Source organism: Dermacentor andersoni, chromosome 2, assembly GCF_023375885.2.
Source record: "Dermacentor andersoni chromosome 2, qqDerAnde1_hic_scaffold, whole genome shotgun sequence".
NCBI classification, from domain to species: domain Eukaryota; kingdom Metazoa; phylum Arthropoda; class Arachnida; order Ixodida; family Ixodidae; genus Dermacentor; species Dermacentor andersoni.
The window spans coordinates 83528032-83550310 of NC_092815.1; the positions used below are offsets into that span (position 1 = coordinate 83528032).

The window sequence follows — 22279 nt, forward strand, 5'->3', positions numbered from 1 at the left end:
TGTCGAGCATTTCTTTGTATCTGATTAACTGTGTTATTTTTAATTTGTTACATTTGTATAAATTAATTGATTAATTAAATTATTTAATTAAATGTTGTATAATATTGTAACATTTTTGTGTGACGTGTTTTCGTTTCCATGACTGATCTTGTGCTTTTGCTCTCATCGTAATTGTCGATTTGCCATGTATTCTACCAGATTTTTTTCCCCTGTAATATGTTGATAAACAACCACTCCCTCCTGTAACGCCCTACGGGCTTTGCAGGTATTGAAATAAACAAAAAACAATACTGTCAAGGCCACATGGCGTTACAGAGAGGAGTGGGAGAAAAGAAATACACATGCATTTGGTTCAAGAAAAAGCACTATAAACAGCAGATTTGAATTTGCCAGTCTGGGATAAGAGCGATGGTGGCAGGAAGGTAGTTCCAGTCGGAGCTTCTCCTAGGGGTGAAAGAATCGCTAAACATATTCGTACGGGAGACAGAAACTTCTACTGTACGCTTGTGACCCAACCTGGATGAAGTGCAGGTGGGTGGAGAAAAGATAGTTTCTCTCAAAACAGGGTTATAATGGTAAACTTTATGGAAGAGGCAAAGACGGGAACACTTACGACGTACTGAAAGATCTGGAAGGTTTAAACTGATCTTCATCGACGTGACGCTGGAATGACGGAATTAATTGGAAAGAATGAAACGAGCGTCTCTATTATGAATATATTTGAGCGTGTTTCAGCGCATCTGTGTATAAAATTGTTCTTCCAGTAACTCCTACGACAAACTATACTGCTTAAGAAAGCCGTTTGTAATATATTCGAAATTTTCTGAACAGCTTCTATTTAAGTTAGAAGGCTGAATGCCTTCCATTGGCTTAAAGTATCATTGGCTTAAATCGCTTAGCAGTGCGTGCTCGAAGCGTCCTGTAGACGGCATGGCTCTTCGTCGCATGAGAGCGCCAGTTATCGCAGTACGTCCGTATCTGCCGCTGTAAGGATATATTCGAATGTAGTGACACCAAGATTATCGAAGTGAGCGGGAATTGATAAGGCGTTCGACTCGTTTTCGGAAAACTACCACACCCCCTATGTGTACGATATTTTCCCCCTCGTATAACTGCGTGACATTGCCGATACTTCCGGTTAGTGAGAGTGTGATAGCATCTGCAAAAAGTGCATGAAACGCAAATGCGAAGAAAACAAACAAACAAAGTAGAACGAGTATTTTTGTTGTTTCCACGCTCGGAAGTTATGTGCGGCACCGGAGTGCTTCTTAACGGGTACGTAGTTTCGAGGTTACAGAAGGTAAGAAGCGACTTGATTATTTCTTTCCTGTTCGCATTTCATTTAATCAGGATAGCACGTTTCCTTCTTAAAAAGTATGTCGCGTGGCATCGCAATCGATCCATGTCTTACAATTTGAAGCTGAAACGCTGGCTGTGCCACACAAAAGATGCGCTAATGGTGAAGCCAGCTTTACAGAAACTAATATTGGAGGGGGGGTTGATCTTTTTAAATCAACAAAGAAATGGTGAAACAATATGATAAAGACTTATATGTATGCAGGAAAAGTAGCGTGAAATTTAAGGTTGAAGCTTAATTATCAATAACTTTACATAGGTTTGTATAACAAGCTGCATCGAAATCAATTTGACGCGTTTTGCTGTTTCCAGCATCTTCCTTGGTGGCGGTAGCAGCCTCCTTCACTCTTTCACTATTTCCACAGACTTAGTTACAGCGAAAATCCACTGATTAATGTCATTTTAGACATTTCATGGTTTGGATCACTTGTCCGTGTCGCCTATTGGCGTCTCTTCGGCGTTGCCGTGAGTATTGTTTCGTTTCAACCGTCTTAACTTGCTTGTTTTTCACAGAACATTCATGTGTTACATCCGATGTGAGTAAAAATGTCGAATTAAGGCTCATTAGCAGGCGAGTGCCAAAGCACACACACGAACGCACACGTGCACATGAAGCAATTAGCTTTTTAAACAAACCATGATACAAATAGCTGCGGCCTCGGAACAGACGTGTGAAAATGTTATCCTGTGTGTTCGCAACGGGCTTTCAAGGACTACACAGATACTTTCAATGTATTTCTCGCGTGTTTAGTGGCATGGTTATACATCGGGGATGTATGAGGGCTGTGAACAGTTGGCAGAACTAAATCACATGGCGAGCCGAATCGCCAAACCATGCCGTGCACAAAAGTGCCGTAGCCGAGCTACTTGCAGCGCGTTTCGATGCCGATGAACCACACGATTTTCAGTGCGCAGAATGAATAAGCAATTCAGTTAGCCGCACGAATTTACCATAAGCGTTAAAAAGTAAACTGCGCACTTCAAAACGCATTGGTGCCATCTGACTCTACTCTTGCCTACGGAAGCACGTCGAGAAGCGAGTTTCGCGAACACCTTGGGTCTGGCAACCCTGGTCGGCCAGCCACGGCCGAAACCCGGTGGCGCCCCGCGACTCTCGAGCCAATGGCTCCGCGCAGTCGTCGTGACGTCACGTCCCCATGGCGACGCCTAGCGTTGACGCCGCCGGCCCGCCAACTTATCGATTGGTTCGCCGTCCTTCGGGAGGCGCTCACTCGCAACGGGGCGCTTGTGTGTGTTCCTGACAATCGGCACCGAAAATTTGCGCTGATTTAGTTTTGTTTTTTGCTTCGCCCCGACCCGGCTTGGTGACTTGCTCGTCCGTCGGGAACCCTAAAAATCTGCGCCCCTCCGTACCACAGCGGAACGCCCGTGCGGCCACCATGTAAGCGTTTGTTGGCGTGATATCTCGCACGCGTCTGCGCATCGGTGACACGACGGGACTTTCCTTCGACTCCTGCTCCGCGAGCCTCAGGGGGAGCGCATTGCTTTCGGCGCATTACAATAGGCCACTCGAACGGGAGCGGCGATGAAGCTCCGCGTCTCGCAGCACAGCTTCCACCATGACGACAGCCCACAGATCAAGGCAGTCGACGAATGTAAGTATTTCCGTGTCTTCCACTGCCTGTCTGAGTATCGCGCGCGTAAGTTTTCCCGTTGCACGCGCGCTTTTCGCGGACGCAAGCTGTGACTCACCCAGCGCCGCATTCAATATGGAGGCTGTCGTATGGTATCGCCAACAACCGACTCGCCCACGCAGTGCTTGGTTCGTTCGCACAGGACATGCGCAACCAAACATCGGTCATGCTGGGTCGCTTTCGTCTTCTCACTTCCCGTTTCACATTGTCTTCGAAGCTGTACGCTTGACGAAGGTGGCGCATTAGAGATGTGCGATACTGAAGTCTCACACTGTCCACAGGAAGCCATGATTCTTGGTGTGGTTTGACAAATAAACTTCGGCTTTACATTAACCTACAGCTACCTGAAGGCGGAGATTTTGCGTTTTCTCTGGCATCTTATTGGGGGTATTTACTTTGCCTGTTGAAGAGTACTACTGTTTGCCGAAAAGGGCTCTCGGAATCGAAGCGAGGTACTTGCCGCACCATGTTTTGTAATGATTGTCAGCAGCAGATGCAAACGACGGTCGCAGACCGATGTAACCGGCGTATTTTACACGCTGCCCTTTTTAGAGTTTACGGTGTTACAGCTGCCATGTGCGGAACGATCGCGCTTTTTTTCTTTGCTTAGCCTTGCAGCTTATACGCTCAGCACTTAATACCATGTGGCTATTTTTGCCAGCCTTAAACGGTGCCTGAAGCTGAGCGCTAGTCGTGGAGGCTGCAACACTATCACCTGATAGCCGGCTCGTTTAGTTATAAACAGTCGTTGTCTTTAATTCCGCCCCCCCCCCCTTTTTTTTTTCCACGTGCAGATAGCACAGTGCCTCACCGTTGAAAGATATATTACCTGTGGAAAACGAAGCACTTAGTTTATACCTGCTCGAAAAACAAGTCAACCTCGTATTTATGCCTCTCTGGCACATAGGTAGGTTGGCTTCGTGACAGAAGTTCAGCTCTCTTCTGCGTTCTCATTCGCGTGTTTAATTCGCATATAACTTTTTATTCTTTTCATGAGTTCTCGCTTACTCCATTTCCAGCGCACCTAAATCTTAAATACTTCTCACTCGGCAATAAAGTACTCCGAAGTGTCTCGACTGCATATATTTACACTTCTTTTGCTTACGCTGGCCTTGAAGCAAACAAGAAGTTAGCGAGCAATAACCAGGTGCTAGTTCAATTCCTCTCACAAAAGGCGTAGACCGCATTTGAAAGCCTATTCAGCGAAGCGATCGGTTCTCGTCTGTCAGGGGTGTTTACGATTGCCGTTTTTACTGTCTACGTGGACCACTCTTTCTCTTTTAGCAGCGTCTGTCACGGTTACTTTCGGTACTAATCATTTAAGCATTGCATACGGGCACAAAAGGAAAGAAAAGCAAGTCGTCGAATTCCTGCGGAAGAAGCTCGACGCTTGGTTGCTGTCCGGCGAGCGAGAGGAAATAAAAGAAAAAGAGAAAGAGCACAGTAACGGTTAAGGGAATAGACGGGAGAATATGGATTTGGCAAGCACTCAGAGTTGGGCAGGCAGAAAAAAAGAAAGAGCCAGCAATAGGACGGCGACAAAATGCAAGAATGACCGCGACATAATGCGAGGCGAAACACAGTACCGCTGAAGGCATCTAGGTGGAACTGAAAGGGGGTCGGAAGGGGGGAGGGAGGGGGAAGTAGCTGACAAGGTGACCAGGCGTAACCTTGAATCGGAATGAGTCTGCCTGCCAATCGATGGCTCCGCGGTGCAGAGAGACGATCCTTCGTGCCATGCACGTTGGGCTATCTGCGCGCACGCACAAGCTATACGCACGCACACTCACCCCGCGTGTCGCGCCAGGCCCGGGCCGACTGTTTTCTGCAATCTCGACTGTGCGCTCTGCCATGCTCGCCTCCATACATGCTCACGTCGCCCCGGGGGGATTCGAGATGGGAGGGTGTTATACGGTTTCGCTCAGCGTGTCTGCCACCAACAAGAGAGGAGCATAAAATTTCATCCCCTTTTGCGCCGCCACTAGGGAGGCGAGGAAAGAAAACACTAGATGTAGAAGCGTTATACAGGTATTGCTATCTTCTGTATTTCTCTTGTGTCGGGGAGGTGTTTTTGTTTGAGCCGGCGACAAAAGGATGGAAGTGGGATCGCGCTTAGAAAGCTATGCGACGCGAGACTGGGAGAGAGAGAGACAAAGGGTGAAAAGCTACTTGCTCGCTCCGGTGAAGCGACACTTCGCGTGTTTGGAAGGAGAATAACGGGCGGCGCAGAAAACCTTGTATGTTCTCTAATGTGGGCTGTAATGACGGAAAGAGTGTCGTAGTACACTGTGGCCACAGATTCTTTTTTTTTTAAACCACAAACTTTAATTTTTTTTCTTTATTTTTAAAATTTTTAGTGACTGCAGTTTCTTTAGCGCGAACGTTACAAATATGACGTGTTCGTCGGCAAGAGTGTTCTTACAGCAGTCTCGCTTATCCACGAATACGATTTCTCAACGAGTACTTACAAAAAATATATATATATATATATGTTGACATTTCACAAAATTGCTGTTAATCTTCCGTAGACTTCAAGAAAACCTTTTGTACAAATTAGTTCAATTTCTATAGGAAGTCTTGCAAGGTTTGTGTGCGGGCAAAAGAGAAGCTAACTTTATTTGCTCAAACCTCCTGATCTGGCGTCAGTCCCGCTGGCTCGTTTGGAGACTATGTAACGTGTGTAAACGTATGTACCAGTCATGAAGCGAACGCGTGGAGCCTGTGATGTGTTACCACAATGAATTTAGTCGTCCTGCAGAAAAAAAAAATTGTCATTTGAAGTAGATATGGTACCGGGGGAGCGACGGAATTGCCCCGTATGTGCCGCCTTCAAGCGGCAACGTATTTAAGACACATTTCCTGGGAATACCGGGCGTTGGCACTCCACAGGCTGCAACAGGCGTTTCAGGGACGGTCTTTCTGGTGTTTAGACGATGATGACTATTAAGACTGGTGCACTTCGAACAAGAAAACACTTCATATTCGAGTTGCCTGCGTTTCGGGAAGAGGAATTTTCCGCATGAATCCATAAAACGCATAGCACCCGAGGCACTGCGTAATTTAATCTCTGTCTGCTTGCTTTTTTTTTTTAATTCTAGTGTTAAGAGAAAAGATACTTAGTCTCTGAAGAAGGTTCCCAATATCTATGGGCGTGAGTATTGAAATAGACGTCTAACCTATTGTGTCACAGCATGACTACATGTTCAAAATTTTCTCAATGTGCATTTTGGTTCATTCTAATTAAAATGTATGCAGCAGTTTCTTAATTTGTTGCGCTTATAGGATGGTGATTTACCTTATACAAACTATGTGGCAGGGTATGTCTATCTTTACCCTCCGCGGTGGCTTAGCGGTTATGGCGTTGCACTGCTACGCACCAGGTCGCGCGATCTGATCCCGGCCGCAACGGCCGCATTTCATCATCATCATCAGCCGCATTTTGGTGGGGGCGAAATGCAAAAAAAAAAACTCCCGCGTCCCGTGCATTGTGGGCACGTTAAAGATTCCCTGGTGGTCAAAATTAATCCACTACGGCGTGCCTCATAATCAAATCGCTGTTTTGGCACGTAAAACCCCAGAATTCATATGTTTGTCTTTGTGTGACAGTCCTTTTGAAGAGCAGGAATACGTCAGGAAAGAAAGTAGAAAAGAAAACACAGTAAAATGCCGGTTCTAGATCTGTATGTGCATCCAGGAAAGGGGACATACTAAATCTCAACAGTTATCCCCTTATTTGATGGGTCTTCACGTTTAAATGTTTCTAAGTAACGTCTCAGCATTTGCTTTTTTTTCCAGGTGACCTTTATTTTCGTTTAATTGGGATACGTATTCGTGTTTTAGTTGTGTGTCTATTTTACCTGGGCAGTGCTGTATTCCGACTATACTATTCCAACTAGCCCCAACGCAAGACTTAATCTTTATTTTGGTCTCTGCCGCATTGTGCTATCGCCCCTTGAAATTGATGCGCGTATGTGCGGATAGGTGAACTATATTCACGCTTATTATTTTCTTATGTATTCATATGACGCGAAAAGAAGTAGACAGCGTCGCTTACGGCGCCAACATTTCCTGACAGTGTACATATTTAAAGAGTACAGACCGTGATGGTCTCCTTCCCTTCCTTCCCCACAATCTCCCCTCCCTTCCCACTTACTGCGATAAACCATTTACTCACTCGAGACCCGCACCGGTTGTCTCTCGCGCACACTTAGTCGCGAGGAACCTTTAATAATGCGCAAACAAATCTTGTGTACAGTCGCAACGAACCTTTAATAATGCGCAAACGAAAAGCAAACTGAGAAAAATACAACTTTCCCAAAGGTTCTGTATTCCGTAGACAACACACGAGCTGCGCCGAGAACAGCAAGATGTTGACGCGGTACTACAGGCTTCAGTCATGCATGAGGTGTCCACATGGAGAAGATCTATTATAAGCATTTCACAACCCTAATGATAACGGCTCTCAAGCTTTATTATTATTATTTTTTCTTAGGCCTTAATGTATAGCTGCACCTCATTTCGTATGCTGCAGACCAGCCTCATCGTCGACACTGTAAGCGTCGCGTCGTTGTTCATAATTCAGCCTTAAGACAAGCAAAGCGATCACTCGAAAACACCATGCGAACACTGTGCGCACGCTAGAGAGAGAGAGAGAGAGAGAGAGAGAGAGAGAGAGAGAGAGAGAGAGAGAGAGAGGAACACAGAGCGAATGGAATATTCTGCTGAGTTCAGTCGCTCTGCCTATATAATCGCTTAATATTTATCCCCATAATGTGCCTGCAGTCTCAGCCACCATATCCTGTCAGTGTAACCTTCCTCGAATTTGTTGCGTCTACTTTTCTCTCCAGTATTATAGCGTATATATATAACTCGCGTGCGACAGACCCTTGCTCTCGCTCTTGAAAGCTTTTTTTTTTTTTCTAATCAAATCTTTGTTCTCATCATTCTGAGAGACGCACACGCTGTTCAGTGTTACGTAAGAACGGCGCTGCCATATTCCATTAAGTTTACGCCGTATAGCTGTGCGGGGGCGCGAGGGATTAGATTGTGCCTCGTGTCGTTTCAGCACATATATATACATATATCTTGTCGAGCTTGGTGGGACGTATCAATGCTTTCTTTCTTTTCTTACTCGGAAGAGCTCCACAATCGGGAATATAACACTTTTTTGAAATCCACGGCATCGCTCAATATCCGGCGCATTGCGATGACTGGAAGCCCTTTGTAAGGGATATCGCGTTTCTAAGCTAAAAATACGGTGAGTGCAGGGTAGCTCTTTCTTTCTTTCTTTCCTTCTTTCTTTCTTTCTTTCTTTCTTTCTTTCCTTCTTTCTTTCTTTAAGAAATTGCAGTTTCACAGTTTTGAGCACAGAACTAAAAATTGTCATAGGTCACTATCGTCGACGCAGTCGTTGTTAAAAAGACACATTGAAGGCAATCGTATATGAACGAGTAGTTGTCCCTTCGGCATTAACAGTCTGTGGATGCATTATGCATGCGTATTTAAAGGTGAGCAAAATGTGAAAGGTTCGCAGAGGCATGCAATGTATAGAAAGTCGGAGGCGTATGAAGTCGTTGAGCCTTGACGACGAAAACTTTTTTTCGAGACGTTGGCGCCGGTCCTATAGGCAGCGTTTTTATTCCCACAAATCACAAAGCACAATTTTGTGCTGCGGTGAGCTTCGTAATTATGGACATTGATTTAAGTGCGGGAAGCCTAACGCAAAGTCTATAGTAACGTCGGCAATAGGCTGGAGCGAGTCCCCCTTTTTCTTTCAATTGTGGATAGTTCAGCAAAACAATCACACGCAATTAATATGCTGTATAATTACTACAAACATCGAAGTCGTTTTTAAGCGGCAATTACAATTGTAAATCTGACATCTGACAATTAACTACTATACTAATTAAATTACACTCAAGCAACATTTAATTGCTTTTTTTCACAAATGTACTTGCCATGGCCATGCACGTGTTTTGGTTTATAGTTGTTTTCGCCGCCTGGCTGACGTGGTAGCGGGCCTAGGTGCGGTCCGGGCACCGAATGTGATAAATAAACGTTTACCAGTTCTTGCATATTTCCTTGATGTGTAACGGCGTTTCGGCTTCCACATGGCTATCCGTGCCAGCAGTTGTAGCGCGAGACGTTTCCACACCTTCTTTGCTGTCTACGCTATACGGTCGATAGCAAAATTGGAGGAAACACCGATATTGTTTTTAAGCGACAATTGCGATTCTAAATCTGACATCTCAATATGTGGCAAGCAGCTTTTACTCTCACTGATAGCTTTTATGCGGTCCTCTGCGTTTGCCTCTTGGAGGCAAGTTGGATGTTTCCTTTTTATATCCCCTTCAGACGTGTTCACAAGTGTGCCAGCCAAGATAGTGCATCAAATCCAAAAGCACTGACGAAAATAATGTCCTAGGTGTGGTGTTCCGTACATCTTCATCTTGAGTTACTTCCGGTCGCACCTTTGATGCAGATTTTAATAATATATGCAAAGTGTTTTGATGAAAAGATTTGGAAGAAAGACGGGTTGGGGTGCTCGCTTCCAGTGCCAGTAGGTTGTTGGGTAGCAGATTCACGTCTTTCATTGTTTCTGACAATGTTTTACATAAGGCATATTTTTCAAGTGGCTGAATGGGTTATATCTAAATATGCTGGACATGAAATAGTTGATGTTCTCATTAAGAACGTTCCTGTAGAGAGTTCACTCATGGAGTCTATATTTTGTAAACTTGACAAAATAAATTAAAAATTAAAGAATTCTTAAACCTGTTCAGCTGCAGTGCGCTTTTAATGATTTTGAAGATGACAGTGAAGGCATTTTTGTGCTTTTTGAAAACGACTGGCTTGTGTGAACGCCTGTGATAACGCGCCGCAGACCGTGCACGTGAAAATATTCACCCCCTTTCTCTTCTTTCTCTATTTCTATTTACTTGCACCTCCCCTTCGCCATCGTAGGGTAGCCAAACCGGCCACTAGAGCACCCAGAATATCTTCTTCTGAAAAGGGTGGTGGGGGAGGTGAACTTGTTGGCATGAAATCATGGTGGTTTTTAAGAGGAAGAGAGTATAGCATACCTTAACATATATATTGAAAGTTACCACCCCCAAACCCCCTCCCCCTCCCATTTTTTCCCCGTCGATGCGCCACTGCACCAGACGCGTTTCTAGTTAACATTACCGCCTTCTATCTTTCTTATCTTTCTTATCTCTCTCTCTCCCTCTCCGTCTGAAGTTGCAAGAAGTGTGGTGAAACTACATTTTCTATGGGCAGAATAAATTTTCGCCCGAAGGCGATGTTTCCCGACGGGGCAGTTTTCGTTGACAAGTCAATCTTGCCGTGCCGCAGCGAGCCCCGCCCTGGTGGGCATCGGGGTGGGCAGCCTGGTGCTCGTGGTCGCTCTGGCCGCCGTCTCGTGCGCCTGCTACCGGCGCCGTGGGGTGGCGCAGGCCAAGGGTCCCTCGCAGCGCCGACACCCGGACAAGAACCTGCCCCTGAAGAAGTCGTCGGCCGTGCGGTCGCCCAGCAGCGGGCCGGCCGGCCCCATCCTCAAGAAGTCGCCCAGTCCGACGGGGGGAAGCAAGTCTCCGCTAGGCGGCGGAGGACACAAGTCGCCCTCCAGTCAAGGTGTGTGCATGCGCAGTGTCGAGAGAGGCGGTGATACAGCCGCGCGTCAGCTACAAGCAGTTTGTGTTCGTAATGTTGCTTGCTTGCGCAGAGGGTGGGGGGGAGGGGGGGGGGTGGAGGGCTTCGAAGCTGGTATCTCCAATTCACGGTTGTTTCGTATGTCAACACTTAACTGCCTGACGACGGGGGTTCCGTGGCGTCAGAGAGGCTGGGGCGACCGACCCGTTTAGTCTACAGAATCGATCGATCGACTTCGTAGCAGCTCAACTGCTAGCTGTGGCAAAGAAGTAACCACGCCTAGATTTACCGCCTCTCCACTCCCCTTTCTGTCTGTGTAATTGCCAGATAGAAAGGCCTTTCTTGTTTGTTTTTTGCCTAACGACAAACTATTGTTGTCTTTACATGTGTTCTAGCGTCAGTAATTATTTTCGAAAGCGATGAATTGCCCGTCATCTTCAGCCCGCCTGTACTGTTTTGGTTGAAGAAGAGCGCACGGAAAATGTTGTTTTAATGAAAGAGTTATAACGCGAAGCAACGCCCGTGAGAGTGACGGAATAATACCCGAGAGTCTTTCTTGGCGCTTTCTCCTTCACGTAGTGTAAATGCACCAACTCATTCATCAACAAGTTCTTCCGAGGGAAATGGCGCATGCTGAACGAGAAGTAGCGTAACGAAGTCGGGCGCAGAGCATCTTCGCGACTTCGACCCTATAGCGCACAGTCATTCTGGCATGCTGACGGCCAGCTTTACGCCAACGAGCTGTCAATCACTGGCGCTGTATATCGGTGCGTTGCAGGTGGTCTGACGCCACCGACGGAGACGGCCCGCTCGATATGCGAGTCGGCGACCAAGGAAGTGCGCGCCGTGGTGCCGGCCGCGGCGGCCGCGGCGGCCGCCTCGACTACCGGCGCCTCAGTTGTCGCTTCGACAGCCAGGGCGCATGCAGACGGGGACAAGAAGGACGTCAGCCCGCCGGCAGCGGAAGACGTCGCCGACACCAAGGAGAAAGAGGTATGCTCCGCCCGTTGCTCATTCGTTGCTCACTCACTTGCCCGCCTAACCACTAGCCTAACCTAACTTAACCTAACCACTTGCCCATTAGCCTGATTGACGTAGGCATAGCCATTCGTCGCACCTTGCGTGCGCGCAGCGTTCTCTCTCTTGGGTGCCTCAATTCTCTCCCCCCCCACCGTCACCATATTATCCCGCGTAGGATAGCAAACAGGGCGTCAATTTGGTTGATCTCCCTATTGCTTTCCTTTCTTTTTTAAACTCGGTCTCTCTCTCGCCGACTCACAGTTTTTTTCACTTATTCACTCAGTGGTATGCCTGCCCTTTAGACGACTGACCGACTCTCGTCCTTCCACTTACAAACTCACAACAGGATTACTCACTCGCACAATCACACTTTGCCTCACTCTCGTGCTCACTCACACGATCACTCATCCGCTCGCACGTTCACTCGTGCGAAGAGAAAACGAACGCCTCCTGCATTTTTTCTGCTCGCTACGACGTCGAGAGCCTCTCTCTCTCCGGGCAGCGTTAAAGCAGCATAGGACGTCGCCCCATGGGCTCTTCGCACACTCCGCTCGCCACCGCTATGTTAGATGGCACCGGTGCTGTTGTGTGGCCGGCTGTGCGACACTCGGGGAATGTGGGTGAAACGTGTTATGCCAATCGTGTGTTGATCTGTCACGCGTCACGCTACATGCGGGATGCAGGAAGCTATATACGCATATCCAAAACCGGATCGACGTAGATACCGTTTTCGGCGCCAAAGGTTCTTGTGCGTCGCTCGCTTAGAAAGCGACGAGGGCGTTGCTTCAGTTCCTTGACTCTACAGGTATCTACGATCGTTCGTATGGACGCGATGGACACTTTCGTGTGTCCGCGCAGCTACTGCTCTCCTCTTCTTTTCATCCTCTGTTTACTCTTTCGCTTAGTGTAGGGTAGCAAACGGGACAAACGCCCGGTTAGCTTCCCAGCCATTCGTTTCTTCCTTCTCTCTTCTTTTCTCACACGCGTCGCGACCACTTATTGATGGAATCATTTGCGCACTGACTACCTGTCACTCGTCAATTTAGCTACTTGTAGGGTCACTGAAGCATTTACTCACTTCCTTACTCAAATATCGACACTTTCACCCGCATTTTTACAATTGCTAGTAAAAACAGCGGGGCGTGGCACTTTCGGAGGCGCCCGAAGTTACTGCGCAGGCGCGAGAGAGAAAATCTGGGGGCTTTTGCTCCTGGAATATCTGACTTTGCCTAGGCACCAACGTTTATAAATACCTAGGCACTACGCAGAAGTTTCTTTGCTCGTGTTGTATGCGTTTGTCCTCTAGGCGTGCCGGCATTGCGGAGTGGGGTCGAGTTCACGCTCCAACGCTGGCTGCCCGCGCGGTGAAGCAGTAGGCACGGACGCCCCATTTGGTGATCGCTGTGTCTGAAGGCACGTCGGACAGACTTTCTCGTGCCTGCGGCGATGGTGTTGAGTCAGTCATGCCGGAGTAAACCTTTCTTGCCTCTTACGGCGCTCTACATTAAAAAAAAGAAAAAACATTACTGATTTTTCAGGGGGAGCAGTAGGGGCCGTAGTATAGGGCCGGCCTGCTCTCCTGGTACAGTACCCTTCGCCCTTGGCAGGCTTTTTATATGCTGCTGTCCGCGACTTTTCAGGAGCATTTCAAGAGTGGTCCCCTTTGAGTGAAATAAACGCACAGTGCTTTAGCAACCGTTGTTGAACGCCACTGCTTGATGTCACGCTGTGAGGATTATTGGCTTTGCGTGTCGCCCACGTGAGGTTAGGTTAGGTTAGGTTAGCGTAAAAAGCGTTAGGGTGGCGCTGCGTATTCTTACAGCGGTTACGCCGTGAGGATTTTTTATTTGCGTCTCGGCCACGTTAGGTTAGGTTAGCGTAAAAGGCGTTAGAGTGGCGCAGTGTATTCTCACAGCGGTTACGCCGTGAGGATTATTGTCTTTTCGTTTCGGCCACGTTTGGTTAGGTTAACGTTAGGTTAGGTTAACGTTGGGTTAGGTTAGCGTAAGAGGCGTTAGGGTAGCGTGACGTATTCTCATAGCGGTTACAGGGGCGTCGAGCGTCACCGGTGGCCTTTCAGCCATTTGCGTTCAACTGCGGTTGCTAAGGCGCTCTGCCGTCTAGATTTTCAATATATGCGTCCCGATCTCTACTACGGTCCCAACTGCTCCCATGGAAACAGTCTGTCCGACACAGCGGTCGCCAAATGGGCCGTCAGTGCCTGCTGTTTCACCTATTTCACCGATGCGGCAGCCAACGTCTGAGCGTAAACATACTCGACCCCACTCCTCAATACCGGCACGCTTAGGGACAAACGCATACAACACGCGTTAGGAAACCTCCTCCGTAGTCCCTAGGCAGAGTCATATATTCAAAGAGCAAAAGAACCACATTTTCTCGCTCGCGCCCGCTCTTACTTGCGCATGCGCACAAACGTCCGGCGCCTACGGAAGTGCCACGCCCCGCTGTACTTACTAGCAATTATAAAGTCGCCTTTCAGCCTGACCCTTTTCCCTCGTGGGAACCAAGTCGCTGAACGGTTTCTTGTATTTTGTGTCACGTCCCTTGATAACGTGTTAAATGTATAGCCTACGACGTGTGATTAGACTCTGTTTTTTATTCGAACGTTTATTGCTTGCTTCATTATCCATCTAGCATCTCTTCACGCCTCAACAGATATTTGACACTACAAACTAATCCAGTAGCCAGGTTCTTAAGATCGCACTCATGCTCAGACTCGGTCATGGATCGAGTGCTCTGTACAGGTCTTGAAACAGTTAACACGCTCCAGGTTTTTATTAACAGTTGTGAACTCAGTACCCTGGTTCATGAACTCAGCTGCATATGTAAATGAACACATTTTCTTTATAATGTAAGTCAATGATCCTAAATAGAAGAAAGCAGTCCACACTCTACAGATATTTTTATCAACGAGGAGGCATTTCTTATTCAGTTGCCCTGTGTTATCAAATGACTTACTCGCAAGGACGCTACTCTCCTATATCGCGCTCGAAACCCGCCTCGAGAGATTGAGGTTTCGAGGCTTGATCATTTAAGATGGAATGATCTGCTTCCTTGCTTTGCGTTTGATGTGGTGAGATAAGCGGTGTGAAATACTTCCTTCTGAATGGGCTCGTAGTTCGATGCGGAAAGTATGACTTTGCTTCGCAGACTACAGAAGAAAGATCTTCCCCACGCAAGCTTCCAGGCCGTAGTGCTCCTTGAAGGGACCATAGTAGACGCGGGCGTATATAAACATTTTCGAATACAAATCGGATACGAATAGCAAGTATCGAATATCGAGTTGGCAAGCACAGACGTATATATTTACAGCAGGAATATTTATTTCGGTAAAATTGGGTACCATGCCTGTACTTAGTGGTGCAAAAAATACAGCTATCAAGGACAAGGGATAACTTTTAAGCATAAGGCAACTAATTGTCATTAAATTAAGGCAACTAATTGTCATTAAATGAGCTGCACAAATAGTATCTCCACATCTTCAGAGCCTGGTTTCAAACCAACTTTTCAAGAATGAATGCTGCTGTATGACAAGCTTTCAAAAAAAAAAAAGAGAGAAAACGCTGAATAAATGGTTGCCGGAAATAGATCAAAGGTTGCGGAATAAGAAAGAAAAAATAAAGCTGCTGAAGGACTTGTGTGCCGTGGAAACATCTAAAAGGGCCCGTCGCAAGGAAACCATCACTGGTTGTAGCATCAAAAATAAAACTGCGGCTTGACTAGACATCCAGAAACGCTAAATGACGGGATAGAAGCAAAAAATCACAAGTTGACATGCAGGCAGACAGAACTTGCATTACTGCATAACCCGTTCTGTTTCTATATTGTTTCGATAATTTTTGTCGTTATCTCACTTCTGACAATTCGCGATACTTTGTTTAAGAGACGGAGAACAGTAACAAGGCGGTTGTTGCGAAATATTATTCAGTTTCAAATATTCGAAAATATTGCATAGTTCCTTTTACGAATATGAATACGAATAGTTAGTCTGTAATCTTCTATTCGTATTCGGAACTTGGAATACTTGTCCAGTCCTTGCTCATAGTGATAGGAAAAGAAGTTTCTTTTGATTGCCATGCTCCGAGACACTGATTCGATCGACGTTTGGTGAAACAGCCGCGTAGCAACGCAAGAGAAACTCAGGTAGGACAATTTACCAGCCAAGCACGCAAGACTGACCCCGCCTGTTGCAACGCCACAACCATCAGCTACTGTGAGGTCCACACGTAAGATTGCTCACTTATTCAAGGACCGGTTCGCTTGCTCGTCCACTGACTGATAATGGTGAGTTCATTTTCGTGTTTAAATTTGCAAAGGGTTCGATCATGTTTGCGCAGTGAACGGTCGATGAGGTTCGGGTCGATAACACACGGCTATATTGTGCCGACGTTTACGCTTAAGTTTCGATGGATTTCATAAACTACTGATCGATGCCATCCTGAAGGGCGACGGGTCGACGACTCAACGATTTATTTGCAATGATGAGTAGAATGCCGTGGCGTCACCTTGGATAAGAGAGAGAGAGAGAGATAGAGAGAGAGAGGAAACAACTCGATGTCCATCCTCCAAATTCTTGAACTACGCACCGATGTGACATGTGGCTGTATGAAGGGCAGCGCGCAAATGAACCGCTTTTACGTCATGTTTCGCGCTTGGTTTTCTGCACTCTTCATCCGACAGCTAAGCGAGCGTGTATTGTGCTCTGAGTATTTATGAGCTGAAGTTTGCCCTCGTACCCTGTCTACCACATTGAAGCGATGCGAAGGGATATGAAAAAAGTTGTCAAGGTCATCTCTTGCCAGGGGCGGATCCAGGGCAGCTAGTAAAAGGGAAGAAGGGGAGGGGAGAGTAGGGGCGTCTCAACGCACACTCACTATTATCAGGGTTGAAGTGCTGGCACGTCTTGGGGGAGGTGCGGGGGAGGAGCGGGATCCGCCATTGCCTCTTGCTAAACTTACAAAGCACAGGACTAGCAGTCTGAGGAAATACCACCCTACGCTTCACCCATGCTGTTCCGCTCCAGAAGCTTTCTTGAGAGGGAGAGAGAGAGAGAAGAAAGGGGAAAGACAGGGAGGTTAACCAGAGAAAAAGATCCGATTTGCTACCCTACGCTGGGGAGAAAGGAGCATACACATACAATCACAGTCAAATACTGTCACCGTATACCGTCACCACAGAGCACAGTAGCACTTGCAGCACTATAAACATCTGTTCAGGCTACAGCCGCTTGTCCAATTCTGTTGCCCTTAAAAAGTGCAACAATGCCCTCGTCGCCCTCCGCTGCGATGGTTTGTGATTTCGGCATTCTAAAGCAAGTTTCTTTGTTAGAGGCCTTTAGTCAAATCGCGCTAGCGCGATTTCGAGCGATCATCTCTGTAAATTGTAGCGAGGACAGTCACAGAGAAAGTGTTGGAGAGTCTCCTCGCTACTACAGTCATCACACGAGGCGTCATCGGCCCATCCGATTCGGAATGCAAAGGACTTAGTGAAGGCCACCCCTAGCCGTATTCGACAAAGCAGGGTAGCTTAGCGACGGCAGAGGCCAGCTGGAATGCAAAGGTGTAGAGAAGATTCTAGGTTGTGCAGCCGGTTGTTTTGAAAACTTCCTGCGTTCCACAAGGAGAACGTGATATCACGTGCGAGCATTCGATGTTTTCTAGCGGCATCTGTCCTTGATAACGGTATCGGCTCCTCTTCGTCGCCTTGAAGAGCCAACCGAGCAGCGTTATCGGCGTGTTCGTTCCCTATGACACCGCAGTGACTTGGAAGCCACTGAAATGTCACGTGGTGTCCTTTCTCAGTCAAGGTATGAATTAGTTCTCTAATCTCGAATACCAGTTGTTCGTGTGGTCCACGCCGCAGGGCCGTTAGCAAAGACTGCAGTGCTGCCTTCGAGTCACTGAATATTGACCATCTTCGATGTTGTTCTTGGCTGACAAGACGAAGTGCAGCGCGAATAGCTGCAAGTTCCGCAGCCATCGCTGTCGTTGGGTGACACCTTTTGAAGCTGATGGTGATGGCTTTCGCTGGGAAGACCACGGCTCCAGAGGAACACTGGAGAGTTGCCGATCCATCAGTATAAATATTACGTGTTCGGCGTACCTCTCGCGCAAGAGGAGCGGAGTTAGTTGTTTAAGAGCAGGTGATGACAGCTCAGATTTTTTCCTGATTCCTGGCACGGTGAGGTTCACTGCAGGTCGAGCCAAACACCATGGAGGAATCGATGACTTAGTTGCGGGGGTGAAGCCTGATGGAAGGCGGGTGTAATAATCCGAAATCGTAGCACAAAATGATGCCTGCGGCCTTTCTGACGGTAGTGTTGCCAGATGATGGGAACGGGCACGGGCAAAGTGCCTAATACGCACTCTCAACACTTCCATCGCAATGTGTGTTTGTATGGGTTGGTCCCGGGCGATTGCAATAGTCGCCACTGTCGATGTGCATTTTGGCAAACCAAGACAAACACTGAGAGCCCGAGCTTGTATAGCATGTAGAACACGAATATTTGTCTGGCAAGTGTTGGTCAGTACGGGTAATCTGTATCTCAGGAAGCCCAGAAAAAGAGCCCTGTACAATACCAACATTGCATGAACTGACATTCCCCAAGTCTTTCCGCACAGAAACTTGAAAAGCTGGGAGATTGCTGTCAGACGCTGTTTCAAGAAGGTCACGTGCGGGCTCCATGAGAGATCTCTATCAATGATTATGCCAAGAAACGTGTGAGTCTTCTCATAAGAAATTATCTGGCCATTTATTGAGATGGTGTAGGGTGTCATTGGCTTGCGAGTGAATGCCATCAGTGCACATTTGTCTGACGAGATTTCAAGACCTTGGTTGCGGAGGTATACAGCTGTCAGAGTAGCAGCTTTTTGAAGCATTGCACATATTTGAGGACGTGTCACACCTTAAGTCCAAGTCCATATACATATGTCGTCTGCGTACAATGATATCTTGATCGCTACTGGCAGATGTTCAACGAGACCAATGAGTGTGAGGTTGAATAGGGTGGGGCTTAGTACACCGCCTTGAGGAACACCTTGATAGGTATAGCGTCGCGTGGTTTGACCATCGCCGGTACACACAAAGAACGATCTCATAAAAAGGTAATGAGAAATCCATTGAAAAACTCGACCACCTAGGCCAACTATCTCAAGAGCATCGCGGATAGCCTTGTGAGATACGTTATCGTATGCCCCCTTGACATCCAAGAACAAAGCTGCAGATAATCTTTTGCATGACTTTTGATGCTGGACACACGTAGCGAGATAGACAACACTGTATACTGATGAGTGATCTCGACGAAAACCAGCTATGCAATTTGGGAACATTGTACCAGGGGCTGAACTCGCAAAGCGTTTCATTCGTACCTGCGCATTGATATTGGCTGGCCGCCTTCGATAATAGTATGTCCAGCACAAGAGATGGCTGAAATTTACTCTTACGAACAATTTTAGCGCAAGTACTTTTTGCTCTGTATGCTGAATTATATATATATATATATATATATATATATATATTATATTATTATATATATATATATATTATATTATTATATTATATATTATTATATTATTATTAATTTATTATATATATATATGTATATATATATATATATATATATATATATATATATATATATATATATATATATATTATATTATTATATATATATATATATTATATTATTATATTATATATTATTATATTATTATTAATTTATTATATATATATATATATATATATATATAGAGAGAGAGAGAGAGAGAGAGAGAGAGATGGAGAGAGAGAGAGAACATTAAACAAAGAACAAGAAAGACGAATCTTATGACATATATTTTTACTGACGTGTCGGCCGAAAGACCGGCCTTCGTCGGAGTGAATGCAAGTGTAGCCGCGTCACAGTTATATATCTAGACACCAGACATTTATCACTCTGTCCCACACGAACATGCGCATAATCAAGCCGTAGTCAAACAAAATACAAAGCGAGTACACACATGGAATATATATATATATATATATATATATATATATATATATATATATATATAGGTAGAAGTTAACACGCTTTGACTTTAATAATATATGTGTAGAATGATTCACTAGGTTCGTTCCCAATAGAGAGAGAGATAGAGGAAAGGGGAAAGGCAGGGAGGTTAACCAGAGAAAAAGATCCGGTTTTCTACCCTACGCTGCGGAGAGAGGGGAGGGGGAGGTAAAGTGGTCACAAAGTAGAGATAAGGAAAGAAAGGAGCATAGACACGCAATCACAATCGGTCACTGTCACCGCATACTGTCACCGCACAGCACAGTAACACTTGCAGCAATATCAACATCTGTTAGGCTACAGCCGCTTGTCCAATTCTGTCGCCCTCGAAAACCGCAAAAGTGCCCTCGTCGCCCTCTGCTGCGATGTCTAGTGATGGCGGCATTTTAAAATAAGTTCCTCTGTGCGAGGTCTTCGGTCAAAGCGCGCTATCGCGATTGCGAGTGATTGTCTCTGTAAATTCTAGCGAGGACAGTCACAAAGAAGGTGTTGAAGAGTATCCTCGTTACCACAGTCCTCACACGAGGCGTCGTCGGCCCATCCAATTCGGTAAGCAAAAGACTTGGTGAAAGCCACCCCTAGCCATATTCGACAAAGCAGGGTATAGCTTCGCGACGGCAGAGTCCAGCTGGAATGCAAAGGCGTAGAGAGGAGTCAAGATTGTGGAGTCGGTTGTTTTGAAAAGTTCCTGCGTTCCACAAGGAGAACGTGATGTCACGGCTGAGCATTCGAAGTTCCCGATAAAATAAAGAAAGAAACGTAGCCTTTGGGCCCCGAGGGATGTCATCCAAACGAAGGGAAAATTAAAACGGTAGCGACCTTCAAGCTCATATGCTGAACCAAGGTTGACCATGTTAAGAAATGGGCTGCGGTGCTAAATTAAGAAAGCTAAGGACAACCTTTTCTTTTTCCTATACTTTAGTCAATTTCTTTGAGAGAAGCTCCTGGCAAGTTTGTTAGGTTTTCGAGAGCAGCACATTCGCGGTCTATGTCACCAGAGGTTGTTTGCACACTCGTCAGTCATCCGAAGGCTGTTGAAAATGTATTGAACAAGAACTTCCAGTCAGTGTACGCACCTAATGACGCGCATGACGTCATCCAATATGTTGGAGTCGGCTCATCCATGAGGAATCTTACTATCACCCTGGAGGGCATTCTGAAATTAGTCTTAAATTTAAAAGAAAGAAAGGTAATCGGCGTTACGTGGAATGGGTTTCACAGTATTTGGGTGTTATACTCAATGCATCGTTATTGAAGTGTGCCGTTCCGTTTGACTGGAGAATTTCTCGAATTGTGCCTGTGAAAAAGTCTGATCAACATTTAAACGTTTCAAACTACTGCCCCATTTCATTGACTTCAATCTGCTGCAAAAGTTGGAGCACGTGATCTGCGAGCATCTAAAACAATACGTAGGACAACTGCTTGCTGTCTGAAGCTCAACATGGTTTTAAGGAAGGCATGTCGACCGTCACCCAGCTCATTACCACATATCATGACTTTGCAGTAGCAATCAATAACAGGGAGCAGATAGATGCAATATATTTAGACTTTACCAAGGCCTTTGATGAAGTACCTTACTGTAAGCTTGTTTCAAAGCTTCTCGCAATGGGAATAAATATTAAACTTGTATAATTTATATTGTTGTAGTTGTAGTTGTAGATTTCATTAGAGCCTACCTTGAGGACCGTGGCCAGTACCTTGAAGTTGACAATTGTTTTTCCGAGACGCTTCCTGTCACATCATGTGTACCCCGGGGCCGGTTTTGTTCTTGATCTATACGAATGGCATTGCAGGTGTCATTGAGCCTGACATGAAAATGAAACTTATCGCTGATGATTGTGTATTGTATACAGTTGCCAAGTCAGAAAGGGATCAAACCAAACTCAGAAATAACCGTAGTTGCGTTCTCAGCTGGTGTGAAGAGTGGGGAATGACTCTAAACCCTAATAAAAGCTTTACTGCGTGATGGAGTTAAGTACCCGTCAGTCAGTCTTACACTTTCCCTATTCTATTTGCTGTACTGTGCTAAATAATGTTTCTGCCTATAAATACCTCGTTGTAACGCTAACTGAGCGTGCGAGCTGGAAGGATCATATTGAAAGTATTTGTACTCGCACTTTTTGTACATTTTGGGGCCTTCGCCGTAAACGTTCAAGAGCACCCCAAAAAGCGAATATTGCAGCTTATACCACATTAGGCAGACCTCGAGTCGAATATGCTTCAGCTCTGGGGATCCAGAGACAAAACAAAATATTGCCTAATTAGAAAGAGCACAACGAATTGCAGCCAGGCTTATATGCAATCGCTACTGGCGAACTGTTGGCGTTTCGGAGATGCTAAGTTCTCTTAATCTCGAATCCCTCCGGTCGACGTGATCAAAACGGAGACTAAAGTTCCTGTACTTATCATATTGTTACGCGCGAAGGAGACCGTTTATAACCCTTACGGATGAAGGGGACCGTTTACTTTAGGTTGCGAAGGTGAGCGCAAGAGCGGCCAGCTGGTTAATCAACTGAGCGTCGTCCTCCTC

General features: G+C 46.2%; 1 protein-coding gene across 1 annotated transcript in view; it reads left to right on the forward strand.

Annotated features, from left to right (window-relative positions):
• Positions 1-2568: 2568 nt before the first annotated feature.
• Syt4 (Synaptotagmin 4) overlaps positions 2569-22279 on the forward strand; it is a 35968-nt gene continuing 16257 nt past the window's right edge. Inside the window, exons 1-3 of the mRNA XM_050188651.3 lie at positions 2569-2972; positions 10365-10643; positions 11440-11654. Coding sequence (XP_050044608.1) covers positions 2903-2972; positions 10365-10643; positions 11440-11654 — 564 coding nt within the window. The 5' untranslated portion in view covers positions 2569-2902. The remainder of the gene's footprint in view (positions 2973-10364; positions 10644-11439; positions 11655-22279) is intronic.